Below are 25,572 nucleotides of genomic sequence, written 5' to 3' on the forward strand. Positions count from 1 at the left end.
CCAGGATGTCTGGTGCTAGGTGAATGATCACACCATCATGGTTATCTGGGTCATGAAGATCTTTTTTGTATAGCTCATTCCAATCCCAAAGAAAGGCAACGCCAAAGAATGCTCAAACTACCGCACAATTGCACTCATCTCACATGCTAGTAAAGTCATGCTCAAAATTCTCCAAGCCAGGCTTCAGCAATACGTGAACCGTGAACTTCCAGATGTTCAAGCTGGTTTTACAAAAGGCAGAGGAACCAGAGATCAAATTGCCAACATCCGCTGGATCATGGAAAAAGCAAGAGAGTTCCAGAAAAACATCTATCTCTGCTTCATTGACTATGCCAAAGCCTTTGACCGTGTGGATCACAACAAACTGTGGAAAATTCTGAAAGAGATGGGAATACCAGACCACCTGACCTGCCTCTTGAGAAACCTGTATGCAGGTCAGGAAGCAACAGTTAGAACTGGACATGGAACAACAGACTGGTTCCAATTAGGAAAAGGAGTACATCAAGGTTGTATATTGTCAGCCTGCTTATTTAACTTATATGCAGAGTACCTCATGAGGAACGCTGGGCTGAAAGAAGCACAGGCTGGAATCAAGATTGCTGGGAGAAATATCAATAACCTCAGATATGCAGGTGACACCACCCTTATGGCAGAAAGTGAAGAGGAACTAAAAAGCCTCTCAATGAAAGTGATAGAGGAGAGTGAAAATGCTGGCTTAAAACTCAACATTCAAATAACCAAGATCATGGCATCTGGTCCCATCACTTCATGGCAAATAGATGGGAAAAAATGGAAACAGTGACAGACTTTATTTTCTTGGGCTCCAAAATCACTACAATGGTGACTGAAGCCATGAAATTAAAAGACGTTTGCTCCTTGGAAGAAAAGCTATTACCATTCTGGACAGTGTATTAAAAAGCAGAGACATTACTTTGCCAACAAAGGTCCATCTAGTCAAAGCTATGGTTTGTCCAGTAGTCATGTATGGATGTGAGAGTTGGGCAATAAAGAAAGCCGAGCGCCAAAGAATTGATACTTTTGAACTGTGGTGTTGGAGAAAATTCTTGAGAGTCCCTTGGACTGCAAGGAGATCAATCCAGTCAATCCTGGTTTGACTCCAAAGGAAATCAATCCCAATATTCTTTAGAAGGACCAAAGCTAAAGCTGAAGCTCCAATACTTTGGCCACCTGATGTGAAGAGCTGACTCATTGGGAAAGACCCTGATGCTAGAAAAAATTGAAGGCAGAAGGAGAAGGGGATGACAGAGGATGAGATGGTTGGATGACAACACTGAGTCAATGGACATGAGTTTGAGCAAACTCCAGGAGATGGTGACAGACAGGAAAGCATGGCGAGCTGCAGTCCATGGGTTTGCAAAGAGTTGGATATGACTGAATGACTGAACAGCAACAACAGTACTCTGTAATGACCTATATGGGAAAATAATATAAAAAAAATAGTGGATCCATGTATATATATATTTTATATATATATATATATGTATAACTGATTCACTTTGCTGTACACCTAATACTAATACAACACTGTAAATCAGCTATACTCCAATAAAAATTAAAAAATAACTTTAAGCTACTGAGTTCACTATTAGACATTATAGAGAATAAATTTTTGACACAAAGGGAAGGCACTGACCCATCCTTTCTCCAGGACTGCTAATATCCCACATACCCCTTACAAAGTGATTGACCTGCTGCATGTTCCTCTTCCCCTGACCATATCTCTTTGGGATGAACACATATTCTGAACTGGGTCAACCAGACTGTCTCTATAGAAAAATGGAAATCGGTTTCCATATGTGTCTAAATATCTAACTTGGAAATTGAAGCAACTACAGTCTTCCATATGGACTAAGTAGCAGGGAAAGCTGATTTGCAGGGAGATAAGGATTAAGCCAATGGCAAGCCACTCCAGTACTCTTGCCTAGAAAATCCCATGGATGGAGGAGCCTGGTAGGCTGCGGTCCATGGGGTCGCTAAGGGTCGGACAAGACTGAGCGACTTCACTTTCACTTTTCACTTTCCACTTTCACACATTGGAGAAGGAAATGGCAACCCACTCCGGTGTTCTTGCCTGGAGAATCCCAGGGACAGGGGAGCCTGGTGGGCTTCCGTCTCTGGGGTCCTACAGAGTCGGACACGACTGAAGTGACTTAGCAGCAGCAGCAGCAGCAAGGATTAAGCAGATGTCAGACAGAAAGAAATATAAGAGAGACAGGGACACATGCTGCCTGGGTTCTTCAGATCTTTCCCTTTCCTGGTTCCAACCCCTTCCTGATAACAGCTGCACACCAGCCTGTGGACTCTGTGAAAATACCTCTGTACTCTTGTGATAAGCACACTCATCTTTTTATATCACCCTAACTAAAACTTTTTTCAAAGAATCCTAACCAACACAGAGTCGACTGTGAAATGTCTATATAACATCTAAGAGGAGAGGTAGTTTGAAATATGAATCTGAATAGACAGCAAAGATTGGGGGAGGACATATGATTTTGGTAAGGGAGTAACTGAAGTCACTAGAGTAGATTAAGTCATGAACAACAGCTTGAAGTGAAGGAAAACAGGGGGAAAGGGTAAATAAAGGAAAGACAGACCTCTTATAACTTTAATATGTAAGATATGGATCAAAGGAACAAGAATCTAAGAGAAAATGCTTCTGTAGAAACCAAGAAATAAAAGTATTTAGGCTATACTTATAGAAAATTCAATCACCACTGGCTTAAACAGGTACTAATTAATTTATCTCAAACAAGAAGATGTCCAGAACTGGTACCACAGATCAACAAGCCCATCAGGGTCTCAGGTTGTTCCTCTCTCTCCTACCACCATCTGAAGCATCTAACCTTCACCTCTATGGTCACACATGGCTGTTACATCTTCCAGGTAGGAAGGAAAAAGAAAGGCAACAAAGTGATGGCCAGTAAGGGTTTTGTTATCAGGAAAACAAAAGCTTTATGTCTCATTGATTACAGCTCTGTCATTTGGCCATCCCTGACTGGAGAAGGACTAGAAGAAAGAAGACTGTGGTTTTAAGAGCTGAGTCAGTCAATTAGCTTTCAGCCAAAGAGTTTAATCAACAAAAACTACAGAGGGGTCAAGAATAGCTAAAGACAAATGATGGGGTTGTTACCAAAAGGGTGTGGTGGGGTGGGGAGGCATCGGGTCTGGCTGCTCAGTGCTCAAAAGCCAAGAAATAGGCCAGCTTGGTGGAAAGGAAAGTTTGATTTATTTCAGACGCCGGCAACTGGACTGGGGGAGGGTGGCGGACACATCTGTCCAAAGGTTGACTGTCCTCCCCACTCCCGACAAATAGTGGGTGAGAGCTTTTATAGAGAGATGGGTGGTGTCTAAGGCAGAAACAGCACAGTCATCTTCAAATCAGTCATCAGTGGTCTGACTAACAACATCTTGGTTGTTTTAGATACAGTTAGTCTTCAGTTCCAGGTTCCTTTGTTCCCATTTCTTTGCGGCCAGTTCTTGGAATTGTGGCAGGTCATATCCTGGGTACAGGCTGGTCATCATGTAGCTAACTTCTTCATCTGGTGTTTCGTATCTATAAGACAGCTCACAGGATATGGCTCATAATATTATCTATAGCCCTTGAGAAAGAGCTAAAAATCCTTCACTATGCTTAATGACTACATTATTATTATTTCATTTGCTTTGCTTTCCTTTGTTTCAGCATTTCTCACTTCTCTGATTAAACTTATTCCTTGGCTAAAGTTTTCCACAGACAACAGGCAAGGCAGAGGACATGATGGGGCAGGCACAAGGACCACAGAGTCCTGCTCCATTTCAGGGTGAGGAGGATTTGGTAGTTGGAAAGTCCCTGGCAACCTTATCAAAAGCAATGTCAGGTACATATTGGGCATGGAGAGGGCTGAGGACTAACTGGTGGGTGAGATATGAGAATAGATCGTTCTTTTTTAACATTTGAAAAGGAGAATAATGGACAAAGCAAAGATCTAAAGAAAAGACACAATAGAAAGATGTTTTGCTTGGTTTCAGGATTGTGATTATTTGAGTATGTCCTTTGGAAGTACAAACAACTGAAAGGGGGACATTCGAGGGATAAATGGTATGAAATAAAGACTACTTTCAAAAAAAAAGGTTTTAAAAAGAGGATTAACCATATCCTTGAAAACAAAACTTATTCCTTCTAAATAAGAAAGGAAGTAAAGCTGAATAACAAAAGTATAAGTTTGGATGTGGACAAGAAAAAAGTTGAATTGTTAAAATTCTATTTTAACAAAAATTCACTTTAAAACTGCTTAACTTTTAAAAGATAAACCTTGAATTCATTATTAACCAGTTTGAAGAACGGCATGAGAATCTCGCCAGAATTCAGGTGTGCTTTGTTTACTTAGATTCCTGACCAGAAACAAGCTAAGTAGAGACCACTATGGGATTTTTTCCGACATGTAGAACAGAGACTGAGAAGAATGGGCGCTTTTATGAACATCTCACCATTTCATTTTCTTTCCTTCTCTCATTTCCCAAACTGAAGGTTCCTAGAGACGACGGAGACGATTGGCATTTTTCTCATTCTTCCGTAGTAATGAAAGCAGTGAGGAATAGACAGACGGTGATGGCATGAGCAATGGCCAAAGTCCTTGCTTGAAGCATCCAGAACTTGCTCTGCAAATTTATTTCAACTTTGCTCTCAACTCCTTCACCTTAGAACACCTGGGAGGTGGCAGTCAACAAGAATGAAGAGCAAAAATACGTGGAGACATCTGGTTCAGCAACAGTGGTCACAGGGCTGCTCAAACCCGATGAAAGTGGAAACCACATTTTCAAAAATCAGAGCCGGAATCTGACGAGCCCGCCCTGACGCCTGTAAAAGAAAATGATTTTCACTTTTCATTGGCTGACCCTCCCAGAGTTGAGACCTTGTTTCATTTTCATTGGTCATTGCTGCTGTCACGTCCTTTCACCACACCCAAAGCGCCCAGTGAGCTTTGGGGAAAACTGATTTACAGAGGTCGGGGGCGGGAGTTCGCTAGCAACTAGATATTCCGCGCCCTCCGCCCCCCGCCCGCCCCGCCGCTTCCTCCTCACGGCCCGGCCCCGCCCCCTGGCCTTAAGCCACGCCCCTTCCCCGCCGGGCCCCGCCTCTCCCTCCAGAGAGGGCGGGGACCTAGTGGCGGCCGCAGCCGCAGGAATATGCTGGAAGCCGGCTGGCGGGCTCCGGGGAGGTGCTGAACGGACAGTTCCCGCCGCTTTATTTGCCCGGCGGCGGGTAGGAGGGTGGGGCGGCCTTAGAGTCCGCTGGGCACGTGAGCGATGGAGACCATCTGGATCTACCAGTTCCGTCTCATCGTCATCGGGGACTCCACCGTGGGAAAGTCGTGCCTCCTGCACCGCTTCACTCAGGGCCGCTTTCCTGGGATGCGCTCCCCAGCTTGCGACCCTACCGTCGGCGTGGACTTCTTCTCTCGCCTGCTGGAGATCGAGCCGGGCAAGAGGATAAAGCTGCAGCTCTGGGACACGGCGGGACAGGAGCGGTTCAGGTAGGACCCCGGGCCCTGGGACCCCCCCCCCAGGGACCGCGCCGCCCCCTCCGTCAGCCTGGGGCCCCCTCCCTAAGCGCTGGCCGCACCGGCCGGAGTCGGGAGTAGCTCTGGCCCTTCCCTCTCGAAAGTGCAAACACTCCATTCTCGCTTCCCCTTTGCCCCTCCTCTTCCAGGGACGACTTCCTCCTCCGCAATTTCTCACTTCTTTCTTTGGCTCCCATTTCCTGCGCCCCCTTTCCGTTTTTCCTTTCCCGCCTGAACCCAGGTCACCCTCACCAGCCCCTCTTACCCAGCGCTCTGGCCCTGCTGACATTTCAATCCCCAACTCTTCGGCTCCCCCGCTGCCTTCTCCCCAAACTCAGCGTCCCTCGCTGCGCACGCCCTGACCTGGCCACCCTTCTCCAAGCTCCGCTTTTCCTCCTGTGACCGAGCAGCTTCCCATCTATGCGGCCCCGGAGAACTGCATAGAAGGATTCCCAGATTCGTGATTGATCCGTTTAGCTTCACAGCAAGCAGTGCTCCAGCCCAGATTACAGCATGAGCTCACTGGGCACCGTGCAGACGGAGATGAATGCGGTAATGGTCTGAACATCTCACAGCACCGAATGTGGTCATCAGAAATACAGGGCCAGGACCCATGAGAGTGTGTCTTGTACAGCAACCAAGGACACAGACACAGCTGAGGAGTTTTTGTTTGTTTCATTGTTATTGTTTTTTAAGGATTGAGTTGTCTTTAGAAGTTTGTCATCACTGGTGCTTTGATGGAGAAAAGAGAGATGTACATACTGAGACTTGTTAGGAACTTTTCTTTTATTTTATTTATAATAGGTTCTTAAAGTTCCAGGGTGATAATAGATCAGAAAATACTTTTCTGCATGGAGGAGGAATACAAATAAAGTCTCATTCTACATGCTCATTGAAACCCTGAAGGATTTCACAAAAATGACTGCCAAATAAAAACTAAATGTAAATTGTATGCATTTCCTAGATATTTAAGATGGAATCAGATATGAAGCACATTTAAAATTTTTAGGATTCAAGAACCTTTTTTTTAGAGGAGGGTGAGGGATCTGATATATTGTAGTGTTTGGGACTCTTTTAAGGTTCTGTTATCAACTGGAACTCATTAAAGCAAGCATTTGGTAGTCTGCTTTTGGAGTGGGTACTTCTTAACCTTACTTCCCAAACATGGCTCCCCCTCACCCCATCCAACACCCGTTCTGAGTGAGATCAGCCTACTTCTCTGCGAAAAAGAGAAAAAGCCTCCTTTAAAATAATTTTTCAAACTCTTAATTCCTCATCTGTAAAATGGAGTCACTGTGATCTCTAAGATGCATTTCAGTTTTACCATTGTAAGGTTGACAGCGAATTCATTCACTTGTGATCTCAGTCAGAGATGAACGTTAAGATATTTCACGGTCAGTAAAAAGCATTTACTGTAGCTCTTGCTCTACCCTCTAAAGTGAATTGAAGTTGCTCAGTCATGGCCAACTCTTTGCGACCCCATGGACTGTAGCCCATCAAGCTCCTCCGTCCATGGGATTTTCCAGGCAAGAATACTGGAGTGAGTTGCCATTTCCTTCTCCAGGGGATCTTCCTGACCCAGGGATCGAACCCAGGTCTCCCGCATTGCGGGCAGACTCCTTACCCTCTGAGCCACTAAAGTGAATATAGTAAAAACATGTTCTTTATACCTTAACTTCTATACCATAACTTTATACCTTAAACTTCTAGCAACTACTGATAATTAAGAAGTATAGGTAGTAAAATCTTCTTGAGTCTAAAACACTTTCCTTGGAGGCTAATTACTTTACAATACTGTGGTGGTTTTCGCCATACACTGACATGAATCAGTCATGGGTGCACATGTGTCCCCCCATCCTGAACCTCCCTCCCTACCCCATCTCTCTGGTTGTCCCAGAGCATCAGCTTTGAGTGCCCTGCTTCATGCATCAGACTTGCGCTGGTTGTCTATTTTACATATGATAATATACATGTTTCAGTGCTATTCTCTCAAATCATCCCACCCTTGCCTTCTCCCACATAGTGCAAAATTCTGTTCTTTACATCTGTGTCTCTTTTGCTGCCTTGCACATAGGATTGTCATTACCTTCTAAATTCCATATATATGTGTTAATATACTGTGTTGGTGTTTCTCTTTCCAACTTACTTCATTCTGTATAATAGGCTCCAGTTTCATCAGCCTCATTAGAACTAACTCAAATGCGTTCTTTATTTATAGCTGAGCAATATTCCATTGTGTATATGTACCATAACTTCCTTATCCATTCATCTGCTGATGGACATCTACGTTGCTTCCATGTCTTATTTATTGTAAAGAGTGCTGCAATGAACATTGGAGTACACGTGTCTCTTTCAATTATGGTTTCCTCAGTGTGTATGCCCAGCAGTGGGATTGCTGAGTCCTATGGCAGTTCTATTCCCAGTTATTTAAGGAATCTCCACACTGTTCTCCATAGTGGCTGTACCAGTTTGCATTCCCACCAACAGTGTAAGAGGGTTGCCTTTTCTCCATACCCTCTCCAGCATTTATTGTTTGTAGACTTTTTGATGGCAGCCATTCTGACCTGTGTGAGATGATACCTCATTGTGGTTTGATTTGCATTTTTCTAATAATGAATGATGTTGAGCATCTTTTCATGTTTTTATTAGCCATATGTATGTCTTCTTTGGAGAAATGTCTGTTTAGTTCTTTGGCCCACTTTTGGATTGGGTCGTTCTCCTGGTATTGAGCTTCCTGAGCTGCTTGTATATTTTGGAGATTAATTCTTTGTCAGTTGTTTTGTTTGCTGCTATTTTCTCCCATTCTGAAGGCTGCCTTTTCACTTTGTTTATAGTTTCCTTCATTGTACAAAAGCTTTTAAGTTTAACTAGGTCCCATTTGTTTATTTTTATTTGCATTACTCTGGGAGGTGGGTCACAGAGGATCTTGTTGTGATTTGCATCAGAGAGTGTTCTGCCCTTGTTTTCCTCTAAGAGTTTTATAGTTTCTGGTCTTCCATTTAGGTCTTTAATCCATAAAAGCAGCTCTTAAACTTATTGTAAGGGATGGTTAAATTGTTAGATTTTAAAGATCTTTTCTGCTAAATACATTATTGTTTTTTATTGCCTTTAAGAAGAATGTACATTTATTTTATTTATTTATTTTTTTAGGATATTTTTTTAAACTTTTTTTTAATTTATTTTTTATTGGAGGCTAATTATTTTACAATATTATATTGGTTAGTTTTGCCATACATTGACATGAATCCGCCCCGGGTGTACATGAGTTCCCCTTCCTGAACCCCCCTCCCACCTCCCTCCTCCCTTTATCCTCCCTCTGGGTCATCCCTGTGCACCAGCCCCAAGCATCCTGTATCATGCATCAACCCTGAACTGGTGATTTGTTTCACATATGACAACATACATGTTTCAATGCCATTCTCCCAAATCATCCCACCCTCACCCTCTCCCTCAGAGTCCCAAAGACTGTTCTATACATCTGTGTCTCTTTTGCTGTCTCGTATACAGGGTTATCATTTCCATCTTTCTAAATTCCATATATATGCGTTAGTAAGAAAGAATGTACATTTATTTTATATATACTATTTAAATTGGCTTCCCAGGTAGCCCAGTGGTAAAGAATTCACCTGCCAATTCAGGAGACAAGGGTTCAATCCCTGGGTAGGGAAGATTCCCCTGGAGTAAGAAATGGCAACTCACTTCAGTATTCTTGCCTGGAAAATTCCATGGACATGGGAGGCTGGTGGGCTATAATCCATGGGGTCACAAGGAGTTGGACATGACTGAGCACACACACACACATTTAAATCAGACAGTACACTCATAATAATGCAAGGACATTTAGGGAACATTTACTGACAGTGAGTCATACTATATTTTGTTTGGCTCTTTACCAAAGATGTATTCCTAAATTCATATATATATCAGTAGCTGCCTCCAAATACTTGCCTTTCTCTCATTTAATAGAACAATTTCTCCATAAAATTGCATTAAACAGTTATTGCTAAATCATTCTGTACCTTCCTCTAAGAAAATACAGATACTTATTTTGAGTAACTGCATTTGTTTCATAGAAGGGTACTATTTAGTTCATGAATGTATAGTCCTGTCATTAGTTGTAATCATACTGTTTAACTGTAATCAGGAATTTGTGGGAAACATTCCATTTACATTCTATCTGGAGGTTTATTGGTGATCAGATATAAACAAAAACAAATCGGTTTTAGACAGTTCAGGAGATAGCTTAAAAGCATAAACAAATATGTTACAGGACAACAAAATAGTGAGCTGATGATTATGATATAAATAGCCTTAAGTTATCTTTTTCTGGGGGGGGGTGGGGGAGTGGGGGCGGAACGGACTTCCCCCATGGTTCAGCTGGTAAAGAATCTGCCTGCAATGTGGAAGACCTGGGTTCAATCCCTTGGTTGGGAAGATACCCTGGAGAAGGGAAAGGCTACCCACTCCAGTATTCTGGCCTGGAGAATTTCAGTCCATGGGGTTGCAAAGAGTCAGAACAGGACTGAGCAACTTTCACTTTTCGTCGTTTTTTTTACCCAAATTTATTAAAGTAATAATTGATAAAGCCTTAGTTTTTAAAGTTCAGAGCATATATTAATATGCTTGTGGCCAGTCACTAGTCACAAAAGATAAAAGAGAACAAAGTCAAAGTAAAGAAAGTTTAGAAAAAATGATGAATATGTGAGCATCTTTAAATTGTAGCATAATACTCAATTGTTAAAGTTTTTGTTATTCAGTTCAGTTCAGTTCAGTTGCTCAGTCGTGTCCGACTCTCCGCGACCCCATGAATCACAGCACGCCAGGCCTCCCTGTCCATCACCAACTCCCGGAGTACACTCAAACTCATGTCCACAGAGTCGGTGATGCCATCCAGCCATCTCATTCTCCGTCGTCCCCTTCTCCTCCCGCCCCCAACCTTTCCCAGCATCAGAGTCTTTTTCAGTGAGTCAACTCGCCGCATGAGGTGGCCAAAGTATTGCAGTTTCAGCTTTAGCATCAGTCCCTCCAATGAACACCCAGGATTGATCTCCTTCAGAATGGACTGGTTGGATCTCCTTGCAGTATAAGGGACTCTCAAGAGTCTTCTCCAACACCACAGTTCAAAACTGTGTTTTAGTCAGAATAAATATTAAATTGCTGTATTAAGGATACTTAAAGTTACAGTGCCTTATTTAATGATAGTTCATTTCTCTTGTTTAACAGTCTCAAGGTAAGTGGTCCATCATTCAGGACCATCAGTCAGATGCCTTCTCTTTTACTTTCCTACCATCCCTAGAACATTATCATCATCTCTGTGGACAAAGCTGGGTTGTAGACAACTATGTGCCTGTTTAGGGAGAGGGGAAAGAAAGGATCTACATCAAGCAATGTTTCTTTTAAGCAGGTGAGGTCAGTGTGGTGCAGATTACTTCAGCTCTCAATTCATTGAGGAGAAAGAGGTTATAAGGCCACACTTATGCAGGGCTACCATGTGCGCATGGAAAGGGAAGATGGATTTGGCATTGTAGGCACTGGGTGAAACTAACAATCACCACTTCTATTTTTTAATCATCATAGTGGAAGAAGTTTAGCAGGAAGGAAAACAAAAATATTGTTTAACAGTATTAACAGGGATCCGTTCCATTCCGTTCAGTCGCTCAGTCGTGTCCGACTCTTTGCGACCCCGTGGACTGTAGCCTACCAGGCTTCTCCGTCCATGGGATTCTCCAGACAAGAATACTGAAGTGGGTTACCATTTCCTTCTCCAATTAATAGGGATAAATAAGTGTAAATATGACTAGACATATAGAGAGCACCAAATGTAAGAATATAAATTTTGAATTTTTCTCATGAAAAGCATTTAAGGCAATATGAAGATAAAATGAGATATAGCAACGTTAGCTGTGGGGATAGAAAATCTGAAACTTCAAGCCAGATTTGGCCTTTTATTTCATGTTGTCTGGCCTTTGGGGTATTACAATTACAGCCAGAGGTTGTAAAGCTCAGAGAATAATGGCCTCCTAGTGCAGTGCTTCTCAAAGTGTGTTCTGCAGAACACTCATACCGTGTGATTCTTTTTAAAGGATGGGTTCTCTGTAAGTTTGAAAATCCTTGTAGTCCATTTCTCTCTTACAAAATTCATATCAAAGATGCCAAGAAGTCTTGAGTGAAGAAACCTATTTACCTTTGATTAAACTAGCATTTTCACCATTTATTGAAGGACTATTCTTAAAATATGAAAATTTATGATTAGTAGTGTTCTAAGTAGTATAATTTGGGGGAAACTCCTTTGATGAATTGCTTTAGTCACATTCTTTGAGCAGAACCAAGTAAACTTTTGAAGTTTGGAGCAAAGGAAAACCTGCAGATATTAGTTAATCTTTTCCTCTAGCTCCTCTTCTACTGTGTATCTTTCTCTTCCTTATGTGTCTTACCCTTCCTTAAACTCCTTATTTTTTAATTTTCCTTTACCCTCTTCATCTGTCAGTTTCCACTCGTAGTTTCCTCCCACCTTCTCTTCTTTCATTTCATGTTAATGTGTCTTTTTTTATCTCATTTTTTTTAGCTTATTTCTCCTTATTTATCCCTCTGCCTCCCTTATGTCTCTGTTTTCTCCTTTGTCACTTCAAAACTTTCATATGAAGTAAATATTTAAAAGTGGTTTGTTTTCTGTTCATAATTTTAAAAGTAAGCATCATGAACATTTTCTGTTTTTCCTTAAGTGATCATTTAAAATTTCTAAACTAAATGGGTTTTTCTTTCGTTTTTAATTAATTATTTATTTTTGGCTTCACTACTCTTCATTGCTTTGCGCAGGCTTTCTCTCATTGCAGCAGGTGGGGGCTACTCTTCAGTGTAGTGCACGTGCTTCTCATTGTGGTGACTTCTCTTGTTGCAAGAGCATAGGCTCTAGGCGTGTGGGCTTCAGTAGTTGTACCCCTGCAGGGCAGAAGCTGCTGCATGCAAGCTGTAGGGTGTGTAGGCTCTAGGGTGCACGGACTCAGTCGTTGCGGCGGCATGGGCTTAGTTGCTCCGCAGCATGTGGAATCTTCCCGGACCAGGGATCAAACCCATGTCCTCTGCATTGGCAGGCAGATTCTTTACCACTGCACCACCCTGGAAGTCCTGTTTTGTTTTTTTTTGTTTGTTTCAATTGTTTATTTTATTTTTTTTTCCTTTAAAAACTTAATAGCATTTATACATTGAAGGTATTTGATTTTCTTGTAACTAGCACTTTAAATGCAACAAGCATTTGACCCAACAAGTAAAACTTTCTACAGTTCATAACTTTTATAAATAAAATAAATTAAATGTACAGTGAATAAGTTCTCTGAAATATTTCAATATTTCTGCAGGTTTAGTAACATCATAAAATACATTTCAACTAAAATTCACAAATCTAAAAAGCTGTTAGGCATTTTTAGGCGTTTTAAGTTGGAAATGAAGACCAATGTTACATCGTAATATGCCAAATACAAATAGTACTTCAAATAGCAAATACTACAGTTTGTCCCAAACTTTAAAAACTATTCATGAACTCAACACTGAACTATTGATGGCTATGAGAATTGTTTCCTAGCCTTTTTGAAAATTTCAACCCATTTACGTTTAAGGTAATTATTGATAAGTACGATCCCATAGCCATTTTCTTTATTGCTTTGGGTTCAAGTTTATACACTCTTTCTGTGTTTCCTGTCTATAGAAGATCCTTTAGCATTTGTTGGAGAGCTGGTTTGGTGATGCTGAATTCCCTCAGCTTTTGCTTGTCTGTAAAGCTTTTGATTTCTCCTTCATATTTGAATGAGATCCTTGCTGGGTATAGTAATCTGGGCTGTAGGGTATTTTCTTTCATCACTTTAAGTATGTCTTGCCACTCCCTTCTGGCCTGAAGAGTTTCTGTTGAAAGATCAGCTGTTATCCTTATGGGAATCCCCTTATGTGTTATTTCCTGCTTTTCCCTTGCTGCTTTTAATATTTGTTCTTTGTGTTTGATCTTTGTTAATTTGATTAATATGTGTCTTGGAGTATTTCGCCTTGGGTTTATCCTGTTGGGGACTCTCTGGGTTTCTTGGACTTGGGTGATTATTTCTTTCCCCATTTTAAGGAAGTTTTCAACTATTATCTCCTCAAGTATTCTCTCATGGTCTTTCTTTTTGTCTTCTTCTTCTGGGACTCCTATGATTCGAATGTTGGAGCGTTTAACATTGTCCCAGAGGTCTCTAATATTGTCCTCATTTCTTTTAATTCGTTTTTCTTTTTTCCTCTCTGTTTCATTTATTTCTACAATTCTATCTTCTAGTTCGCTTATCCTGTCTTCTGCCTCTGTTATTCTACTGTTTGTTCCCTCCAGAGTGTTTCTGATCTCATCTATTGCATTATTCATTGTATATTGACTCTTTTTTATTTCTTCTAAGTCCTTATTAAATCTTTCTTCCATCTTCTCAATCCTTTTCTCCAGGTTATTTATCTGTAACTCCATTTTGCTTTCAAGATTTTGAATCATTTTCACCATCAAAATTTGAAATTCTTTATCAGGTAAATTCCCTATATCTTCTTCTTTTGTTTGTGTTGGTGGGCAATTATCTTGTTCCTTTACTTGCTGGGTATTTCTCTGCCTCTTCATCTTGCTTATATTGCTTTGCTTGGGGTGGCCTTTCCCTCTTCTTGCAGTTTGTGGAGTTCTCTTTATTATGTAGTTTCTTCCTGTGTGTGGGGTTGGACGGGTGACTTGTCCGGGTTCCCTGGTTAGGGAAGCATGTTTCGGTGTTCTGGTGGGTGGAGCTGGATTTCTTCTCTCTCCTTTAGAAGACAATGGGCTGCTTTTCTGGGAGCCTGATGTCCTCTGCCAGTATTCAGAAGTTGTTTTGTGGACTTTACTCCGCGTTCAAATGTTCTTTTGATGAATTTGTGGGGGAGAAAGTGGTCTCGCCGTCTTATCCCTCCGCCATCTTGTTCCTTCCTCCCCAGAACACTGGATTCTTATATTCCACTTGGTCGTGGAGTATCTCTTCCCAGCTGCTCCAGCAAGGTGCAGCCGCTGTACCTTACCTTGGATGAGGGGTGTCTCCTCAAGGCCGCCCCTCCTGCTTTGAATGTGGATCAGCTCCTCTCGGCCCTCCGGTGCCCAAGCAGCCACCGCCTCCTGGATGTGGTACAGCTCCTCTCGGCCACCGCCCCAACCCTGGGCGCCGGGTAGCTCCTCTCAGCCACGATTCTGCACGTGGTCGGTTGCGCCGGAGCCGGGGGTCTCTCGCGTCTGCGCCACCGGAGCCGGGGGTCTCTCGCGTCTGCGCCGCCGGAGCCCCTGTTTTTGTTTTTTAAGGAATCTTTATTTGATCATCACCCTCCTTACTGTGGTTCATGATCGTCAATAGAGATTATCTGACAGTGGATTGGTGGGCTCATAATTACATAGGTAACAGAACAAAGATTGTCTGCTATGAAGTGCTGTAATCATTGCAGTCTGCTGTAGTTCCAAGTTATTAGAAACAATAGAAAGTTGGACTCTATTTGTATTGAGTGATCAGAAATACAGTGTTTTGATTAAAATTATTTGTGTTGTAAGTAACAGAAATAAAGCCAAATTAGATTAGATATAAAGGATAAATTATAAATGATACCGATTTCATGAGAAGCAAAATCTCAGTGAACATACAGGTGTTCTAACAACATGTGTTTGTAGATTTTCTCTCTAGTCTATTTCCATCATCCAGTGTTGTCAGCTCCCAACTGTGTCAGTCTCTGAGAGTCTTATTCAAATTCTTAAAAGAAAAAATATCATTAAATTTTGATTGGCCAGTGAGTCAGCTCCCCTAGGGTTGGGTTATTAAGATAATATACACAAAAAATACAAAGTTCAGTTCAGTTCAGTTCAGTCGCTCAGTCGTGTCCGACTCTTTGCGACCCCATGAATCACAGCACGCCAGGCCTCCCTGTCCATCACCAACTCACGGAGTTCACTCAAACTCATGTCCATCGAGTCGGTGATGCCATCCAGACATCTCATTCTCTGTCGTCCCCTTCTCCTCCCACCCCCAATCCCTCCCAGCATCAGACTGTTTTCCAGTGAGTCAACTCGTGTGGCCAAAGTACTGGAGTTTCAGCTTCAGCATCAGTCCTTCAAATGAACACCCAGGATTGATCTCCTTTAGGACTGGTTGGATCTCCTTGCAGTCCAAGGGACTCTCAAGAGTCTTCTCCAGCACCACAGTTCAAAAGCATCAATTCTTCGGTGATCAGCTTTCTTCACAGTCCAGCTCTCACATCCATACATGACCACTGGAAAAACCATAGCCTTGACTAGACGGACCTTTGTTGGCAAAGTAATGTCTCTGCTTTTTAATATGCTATCTAGGTTGGTCATAACTTTCCTTCCAAGGAGTAAGCGTCTTTTAATTTCATGGCTGCAATCAGCACCTGCAGTGATTTTGGAGCCCAAAAAATAAAGTCTGACACTGTTTCCACTGTTTCCCCATCTATTTCCCATGAAGTGATGGGACCAGATGCCATGGTCTTCGTTTTCTGAATGTTGAGCTTCAAGCCAACCTTTTCACTCTCCTCTTTCACTTTCATCAAGAGGCTTTTGTGTTCCTCTTCACTTTCTGCCATAAAGGTGGTGTCATCTGCATATCTGAGGTTATTGATATTTCTCCCAGCAATCTTGATTCCAGCTTGTGCTTCTTCCAGCCCAGCGTTCCTCATGATGTACTCTGCATATAAATTAAATAACCTGGGTGACAATATACAACCTTGACGTACTCCTTTTCCTATTTGGAACCAGTCTGTTGTTCCATGTCCAGTTCTAACTGTTGCTTCCTGACCTGCATACAGGTTTCTCAAGAGGCAGGTCAGGTGGTCTGGTATTCCCATCTCTTTCAGAATTTTCCATAGTTTCTTGTGATCGACACAGTCAAAGGCTTTGGCACAGTCAATGAAGCAGAAATAGATGCTTTTCTGGAACTCTCTTGCTTTTTCCATCATCCAGCGGATGTTGGCAATTTGATCTCTGGTTCATCTGCCTTTTCTAAAACCTGCTTGAACATCTGGAAGTTCACGGTTCACATACTGCTGAAGCCTGACTTGAAGAATTTTGAGCATGACTTTACTAGCGTGTGAGATGAGTGCATTTGTGCGGTAGTTTGAGCATTCTTTGGCATTCCCTTTCTTTGGAATTGGAATGAAGACTGATCTTTTCCAGTCCTGTGGCCACTGCTGAGTTTTCCAAATTTGCTGGCATATTGAGTGCAGCACTTTCACAGCATCATCTTTCAGGATTTGAAATAGTTCAATTGGAATTCCATCACCTCCACTAGCTTTGTTCGTAGTGATGCTCTCTGAAGGCCCACTTGACTTCACATTCCAAGATGTCTGGCTCCAGGTGAGTGATCACGGCATCGTGATTATCTTCTTCGTGAAGATCTTTTTTGTACAGTTCTTCTGTGTATTCTTGCCACCTCTTCTTAATATCAAGATATGTTTTATGAGTCAAACAAAGCAAATGAATCTGTAGGAGTCTACTTTTTGGGAAAGAGAAAGTCACAGAAGAAAAAAGTGAGCAGTCACCCCAAAAAGAATACTTTCTCATGTTCCAGAGAAAAATGATATGTAAAAAGGAGCCAGCATCATTTCTAACAAGTGTAGCAGAATGTGGAAAGATGACCCTTGTAGCCAAGTGTATTTTTATATACTGAAATTTATTTTCTCTGTCCATTCAGAACATTCAGACCATTTTGAGTGATTGCATAGTCAGTACAGTTAAGAAGCTAGACATATGGCTACGGGATCGTACTTATCAATAATTACCTTAAACGTAAATGGGTTGAAATTTTCAAAAAGGCTAGGAAACAATTCTCATAGCCATCAATAGTTCAGTGTTGAGTTCATGAATAGTTTTTAAAGTTTGGGACAAACTGTAGTATTTGCTATTTGAAGTACTATTTGTAATTGGCATATTACGATATAACATTGGTCTTCATTTCCATCTTAAAACGCCTAAAAATGCCTAACAGCTTTTTAGATTTGTGAATTTTAGTTGAAATGTATTTTACGATGTTACTAAACCTGCAGAAATATTGAAATATTTCAGAGAACTTATTCACTGTACATTTAATTTATTTTATTTATAAAAGTTATGAACTGTAGAAAGTTTTACTTGTTGGGTCAAATGCTTGTTGCATTTGAAGTGCTAGTTACAAGAAAATCAAATACCTTCAATGTATAAATGCTATTAAGTTTTTAAAGGACTCTGGAGTATAAGTAAGTTTGTTTAAAGAAATTTAGTCTGTTCAACTTGAAAAAAATAAATAAATAAAATTGGAAAAAAAATGTAAATACTAAAAAATAAATAAATAAATAAATAAAATAAAATAAAAAAAGAAGCTAGCCATTAAAAAAAAGAAGAAGCTAGCCATTAATCTCAAAAACCTGTGATTAATTTTCTTAATTTCCTTTTTCTTCCATGAATCAGTTGATTTCTCCTATGTACTCAATGACATATTTTATATGAAGGTGATTATACATCCTCTTTAGTAACTAAATATTGTAAATAAAGTAGACTAAATATTGTACTTCAGTGTTTGAAGACCCTAGGCCAGCAGTAGGCAAAATTGCAAAGTAAGTAGAATGCATTCTCAGGGCCTTTGGTACTTGCCTACTTTTTCTTTCCTTCTGTTTTTGAATAGTAAGATCTTGACCAACTCTTCTATTTTCCCTCACATCTCAGTTGAAAAGCCATTCCTTAATTCTCCATCCTAGCTTCAGAGAGAGAAGTAGCTGGAAGACCGAGAGATACAAAAATATTAAAAGAATAAGGGTTCTTCTAGGAGTATTTCTGTTCTAAAAGAGAATGACCACCTTGTATCATCTTGAAGCAATGTTTCCCTGTTGGTGGAGTTATGAATCTGTGGGTGAAGGGTGTTGGAGTTTCCTCTCATCATGATGTGTCAATGACCACCTGTTCTGACACACTGGGCCCACATTTAGCTTTCAAGGAAATGGCTAGAAAAAAAATTAGTAATGTTGTCAGCATATGGATCACTCAGTAAAGTTTTCCCATGAAGAAAAGTGCTTTGCTTAGTCTCAGAAAAAGAGAGAGAATAAATTTCTACCCATTGTTGGTCAGTTTTGATAGCATATAAAGATTTCCTAACAACTTAGCCTCCATAGCCATCTTACTTAAAGTTTAAATAGCAACTTCTTGGAATGATCTGAGATTATTTACTTTGATGTTTTAAAGAGCCAGTTATTCTTATCCTAACTGAGTTAGGAGAAATCTGCATTCTTCCAGTCTGTTCTGTGAAGTAGTGGGAAAGAAAGGTGAACCACTCAAATAATACTGAGGTACACACACACACACACACACCAGAGAACATCAGATTTTACTTTAATAAAATATTTTCATTCTTTCTGAAGTAAAATCCTACAAAGCCTATACTTTATGATACTAATAAATCTGCCTCCAAATGTCAGTAACTTTTAATCAATTCTGACAATATGTAATTCAGAGTTCATTTAAGAATTATTACCATACAAAGTCTACCTCGCTTATCATGAAAGAAATATCATTAAAAACCCATTGTTTTCTGAAAGGAATCACTTCATGTAATGAAGTACTATAGAAATGAAGCTATAGAAATTCCAGAAAAATGTGAAACGGAGGTCCAGTACACTTCAAAGTATATTTTTAGTTTAAGCTGTGAAAGAGTTTCAAAATAGAGATAGAAGTTCTGTATATCAGAGTCGGACACGACTGACGCGACTTACCATACATGCATGCATTGGAGAAGGAAATGGCAACCCACTCCAGTGTTCTTGCCTGGAGAATCCCAGGGACGGGGGAGCCTGGTGGGCTGCCGTCTGTGGGGTCGCACAGAGTCAGACATGACTGAAGCGACTTAGCAGCAGCAGCAGCAGTTCTGTATATAAGCATGACTGAGTAACTGTCAATGGCTTGGTGACATATTATTTTATTTTGGCTTAAAATCTTATGTTCTTTAAAACATTCTTAAAATGTACTGAATTTTGTTTTTTTATTTCCTTCCTATGGTAATGATTCATTTTTAATTGAGGAATAACATGCTAAATAAAATTATTTTTTTACCGGTAGTAAGTCTTTAAGACCATCCACTCGTACCAACATCTGGGATATAAATAAACCATCAAAAATGTCACAATGCGAAAAGAATTGGTAAGGTAACAGAGACTTCTCTCTTAGGTTTATTTCCACTTCACTGGTATAATGAGTGCATTAGAGTCACCTGAGAAAGGTCTTTAGCAAGCCAAGCCCCAAAAGTTATCAGTGACTTTTCTTGGCAAAATATTATCCTTCTGTTGTGGCTCAGACCATAAAGAATCTGCCTGCAGTACAGATAGACCCGGGTTCAATATTTGGGTTGGGAAAATCCCCTAGAGAAGGGAATGGCTACCCCCTCTAGTATTCTTACCTGGAGATATTTCCATGGATAGAGGAGTCTGGTGGGCTACAATGTCAGGGGCACAAAGAGTTGGACACAACTGAATCTATTTAGCATGCATGCATACGCCTATTTCTTCCCCTACTTTTTGTGTAATTGGTCAGAATCTCTGTCTAAATTATTTTCCTATATCAAAAGTAGTTTTTCATCTGATTCTTCAGCCTTTCTAAATGTATTTCCATTTTGTAGGACATAGTGCGATATGGCCTGAAATAGATAAGGTTAAAGGACAGCCTTAATAACAGACTCCTGCCTCAGAAATACAAAAGAATAGTATGTAGCCCGAACTGAAGCCTGTTCTCTGAGGAGAGATCAAGAGAGAATACTGCAAATGGGAGTTAATAGATATTATGAACTTCTTGGCTATAAGAGAAGACATTTTAAAAAAAGAGTATAGATTCTCAAATTCTAGGCATTGCTTATCATTTTTCTTCAGAGTAGCATTTTTCAAAGTAATAGGTATAATTTGAGTAAAAGTTTCCTTGATCAAATACTGTTAGCAATGCTGGGGTTTCGCAAGATTTCTCAGAGCTTTAATATAATACTAATATTCTAATATACTTTGTAAACACCCAAGACATACATGGTGTTTCCCAACCCAGAGTCCCATTACATAGAATGGTAAAGACTGGCGATCTCTTCAAGAAAATCAAAGACACCAAGGGAACATTTCATGCAAAGATGGGCACAATAAGGACAGAAATGGTATGGACCTAACAGAAGCAGAAGATATTGAGAAGAGGTGGCAAGACTACACAGAAGAACTGTACAAAAAAGATCTTCACAACCCAGATAATCACGATAGTGTGATCATTCACCTAGAGCCAGACATCCTGGAATGTGAAGTCAAGTGGGCCTTAGGAGGCATCACTAGGAACAAAGCTAGTGGAGGTGATGGAATTTCAGCTGAGCTATTTCAAATCCTAAGATGATGCTATTAAAATGATGCACTCAATATGCCAGCAAATCTGAAAAATTCAGCAGTGGCCACAGGACTGGACGAAGTCAGTTTTCATTCCAATCCCAAAGAAAGGCAATTCTTTGACCAAAGAATGGTCAAACTATCATACAAGTGCCCTCATTTCACACACTAGCAAAGTAACGCTCAAAATTCTCCAAGCTAGGCTTCAACAGTACATGAACCATGAACTTCCAGATGTTCAAGCTAGATTTAGAAAAGGCAGAGAAACCGAGATCAAATTGCCAACATCCGCTGGATCATTGAAAAAGCAAGAGAGTTCCAGAAAACATCTACTTTTGCCTTATTGACTATACCAAAGCCTTTGGCTGTATGGATCACAGCAAACTGTGGAAAATTCTTCAAGAGATTGGAATACCAGACCACCTGACCTGCCTCCTGAGAAATCTGTATGCAGGTCAAGAAGCAACAGTTAGAACCAGACATGGAACAACAGACTGGTTCCAAATAGGGAAAGGAGTATGTCAAGGCTGTATATTGTCACCCTGCTTATTTAACTTATATGCAGAGTACATCACGTGACATGCCGGGCTAGATTAAGCACAAGCTGGAATCAAGATTGTGGGAGAAATATCAGTGACCTCAGCTATTCAGATGACACCACCATTATGGCAGAAAGCGAAGAACTAAAGAGCCTCTTCATTAAAGTGAAAGAGAAAAGTGAAAAAGTTGTCTTAAAGCTCAACACTCAGAAAACTAAGATCATGGCATCCGGTCCCATCACTTCATGGCAAACAGATGGGGAAAAAATGGAAACAGTGACAGACTTTATTTTCTTGGGCTCCAAAATCACTGCAGATGGTGACTGCAGCCATGAAATTAAAAGACGTTTGCTCCTTGGAAGAAAAACTATGACCAACCTAGACAGCATATTAAAAAGCAGAGACATTACTTTGCCAGCAAAGGTCCGTCTAGTCAAAGCCATGGTTTTTCCACTGTTCTTGTATGTATGTGAGAGTTGTACCATAAAGAAAGCTGAGTGCAGAAGAATTGATGCTTTCGAACAGTGGTATTGGAGAAGACTCTTGAGAGTCCCTTGGACTGCAAGGAGATCCAACCAATCCATCCTAAAGGAAATCAGTCCTGAATATTCATTGGAAGGACTGATGCTGAAGCTGAAACTCCAATACTTTGGCTACCTGATATGAAGAACTGAATCATTGGAAAAGACCCTGATGCTGGGGAAGATTGAAGGCTGGAGGAGAAGGGAACAACAGAGGATGAGATAGTTGGATGGCATCACTGACGTGATGGACATGAGTTTGAGTAAGCTCCGGGGAGTTGGTGATGGGCAGGGAGGCCTGGCATGCTGCAGTCCATGGGGTTGTAAAGAGTCAGACACGACTGATTGACTGAACTGAACTGAACTGATTTGGGGAATCAATAAACAGATTAGATTAGAACACTTCAAAGACAAAGTGTAGGCAGTTCCTTAAATTTTAGAATATATTTGAGAACCTCTCATGGTTTCTTCTCTCATTTGATTCTCTGTCTCTATTTAAAAATTATTTATTATTTTAGTTTTGACTGTGCTAGGTCTTTGTTGCTGCACAGGTTTTTCTCTAATTGCGATGAGCAGTGGCTACTCACTAGTTGTGGTGCACAGGCTTCTTATTGCAGTGGATTCTCTTGTTGCAGAGCACAGGGTCTCGGGTGTGCAGACTTCAGTAGTTGCGGCACCTGGGCTTAGTAGTTGCGGCTCCCAAACTCTCGAGCACAGGCTCAGTAGTTGTGGCACACAGGCTGAGTTGTTCCACGGCATGTGGGATCTTCCTGGGTCAGGGATTGATCCCGTGTCTCTTGCACTGACAGGCGAATTCTTTAATGCTGAACCATCAGGGAAGCCCTCTCTCTCTTTTGCTGGTGCTTCTAAATGACTTCGTCAGGTCTCTGTTTCAAAATTAAAAGGTTCCTTCACTTGTTTTAAGGACTACAGAAATGTTATGGGAGTAGGAAATCAAAAGTTAATGAAGCAAATATGAGATGAAATTTAAGACATATTTGATAGGACTGGAGGATAGACTCTGAAAAGAGAATTAGAAGTGGAAGAGAAGGTATAACTAATTGTATGCTGCTACTGCAGCTAAGTCACTTCAGTCGTGTCCGACTGTGTGACCCCACTGACGGCAGCCCACCAGGCTCCCCCATCCCTGGGATTCTCCAGGCAAGAACACTGGAGTGGGTTGCCATTTCCTTCTCCAATGTGTGAAAGTGAAGTCGCTCAGTCGTGTCCGACTCGTAGCGACCCCATGGACTGCAGCCTACCAGCCTCCTCCATCCATGGGATTTTCTAGGCAAGAGTACTGGAGTGGCTTGCCATTGCCTTCTCCGAACTAATTGTATAGGAGAGATCTATTGGAGGTGAATTAGTGGATTCGTGGGAGTTGAACTGAAAATAAAATCCAAGAAAATTCCATGGACTGTGTAGTCTATGGGGTGGCAAAGAGTCAGGCTGAGTGACTTTCACTTTCACTTTTCGGCTTCCTGGATAGCTAGTTGGTAAAGAATCCGCCTGCAATGCAGGAGACCCCGGTTCGGTCCCTGGGTTGAGAAGATCCCCTGGAGAAGGGAAAGGCTACCCACGCCAGTATTCTAAGGCCTCGAGAATTGCGTGGACTGTGTAGTCCATGGGTCGCCAGGAATCGGTCATGAGTGAGTGACTTTCACCTCACCTCCATGTACTTTCTACCCTGAAAAATATTTTGTACAACGCTACCGCACCCCCATCTCTATAGATCCAAGTTAATTACTGTGTCTACTCAAACCATTATTTTTCTGCTATATTCAGAAACAAAAGGAGAAACAGCCTTACTCAGTAGGAGTGGTACTGATAACTGACCGCAGACACCTGTGGCTGCAGTGACATCAGCCTTCCCCTGCACGCAGTGCTCGGTGACCACACTGCCACACTTAACGACAGGAATGACCCCAACCCACTGCAACAGAAGAATTTACATGAAGTTTCTTGCCTTGATAAACAAGGAAAGATACTGGGTATTAAGCAGTTCAGTTCAGTCGCTCAGTCGTGTCTGACTCTCCGCGACCCCATGAATCACAGCACGGGTATTAAGCAGAGCTACAAGCAAATACTGGCTATGGTGTCCTAAAATTTCAAAAGTACTATGAACTAGCTTTCTGTTTTTTTTTCTGAGAAAAACTGAAATCCATCAGGATGATGATTTACCTGTGGAAACCTATGCATTTATTTACATAAACTGGATACAAGGCACTATACAAAAATAGATGTAAAAATAAATAAGATGTAGTTTCACGTTCAAGGTCCATGTTGTCTCTATACTGGATTGAGTACAGACTATATTGCAATCCAGAAACTGGCCAAATATGGTACCTTAAATGATAAAGAATTTTGTTTCTCTCTCCCCTGTGTTAATGGTCCAGCATGAGCAGTTCTGGACTATTTAGGTGACTATGCCTCAGCATCAGTTTCCAGGGTTTTCCAGTCATTGCCATTCCTAACAAGCAAGAAGGAGAAAGAAGCAGCCTACAGCAAATGGCTTCTTTAAGCAGATGAACCTCAGACTGCACATGTAATTTACCATGTTCCATTAATCCAAACTTAGTGATATGCCAAAACTAACTGTAAGAAAACTGGGGAAATATAGTTTCTATATGAGTTGATGTGTGCAAGCAAAAGCTCATGGAGTTCTATTACTAAAAGAAGACAGGGAGAATAGACCCTGGGGGACAATTAGAGATCTTTCTCACAGACTCATAGCAAAGAAAGATAATAAATAATTGGAATAAAGGCTGGTACGTACTAAAATAAGTTCTGGTGGCAGAACAAAGGGAGAAATTGTCTTCTGTGTGTAGGGTGAGGGCTTGTTTCAGAGGATGTATCTGAAAGAATGTGGTCCTTGCTTGCTGGGACATGAAGGATATGTCAGTAGTAAGAGACATAGCAATAGGAAGCAATAACAATAAAATGGAAAAAGTGGCTTCCAGTAATGACAGCAGATTGAATAATTATGCCCTTTTTAGCTTTTTTTTTCTGAAACCTCACTAAAGTGACAGTTTTGGTTTTTAACCATAGATCCTAGCAAGAATAGGTAACAAGACAACAGCAAAAAATTTGAAGTAAGGAAGCAGATGGAGGAATGATAGATGAATTAGCAATTTAAAGAAAATGAGCTTCTAAGCTAGGGGGTGGGAAAAGCAAAAAACCAAACTAGTATATATCATTGAGTCCGCTAAAGACCCAGGAAATGGTGACACCAGATACTTCTGAATAAGGATCATTGACTGTCAATCTGTTTAAGAAAGATTGGGTCTTCACATCCCCTCCACCATTCCATGCAACTGTTGACTTCCTCTTCCCGCATATTGGCAAAAAACTAGAAATTTATTCTTTGCAAAAGTTAAACATAGAATCTCTTACTGAAATGATCAGGCATAATTTAGTTTGGGATCCCTTATTAAAAGTAAAGACTTTAAGTGAACGTGTGCATGTTGTATGATAAGACTGTCTAACCTTCTTCCCTGTCTTAGCTTCCAGAATGCTGACAATCAGACCTTCACCCTTCAAACAGAACATTGGTGAAAT

The 25,572-nt window shown here is 41.0% G+C and overlaps 1 protein-coding gene across 1 annotated transcript in view; it reads left to right on the forward strand.

Moving 5' to 3' along the window:
- Nucleotides 1-5,160: 5,160 nt before the first annotated feature.
- Nucleotides 5,161-25,572, forward strand: part of RAB39A (RAB39A, member RAS oncogene family) — a 46,645-nt gene continuing 26,233 nt past the window's right edge. Inside the window, exon 1 of the mRNA XM_055422958.2 lies at nt 5,161-5,534. Coding sequence (XP_055278933.1) covers nt 5,308-5,534 — 227 coding nt within the window. The 5' untranslated portion in view covers nt 5,161-5,307. The remainder of the gene's footprint in view (nt 5,535-25,572) is intronic.

Source organism: Moschus berezovskii, chromosome 14, assembly GCF_049115385.1.
Source record: "Moschus berezovskii isolate FMDL1 chromosome 14, NW_MosBer_1.0, whole genome shotgun sequence".
NCBI classification, from domain to species: domain Eukaryota; kingdom Metazoa; phylum Chordata; class Mammalia; order Artiodactyla; family Moschidae; genus Moschus; species Moschus berezovskii.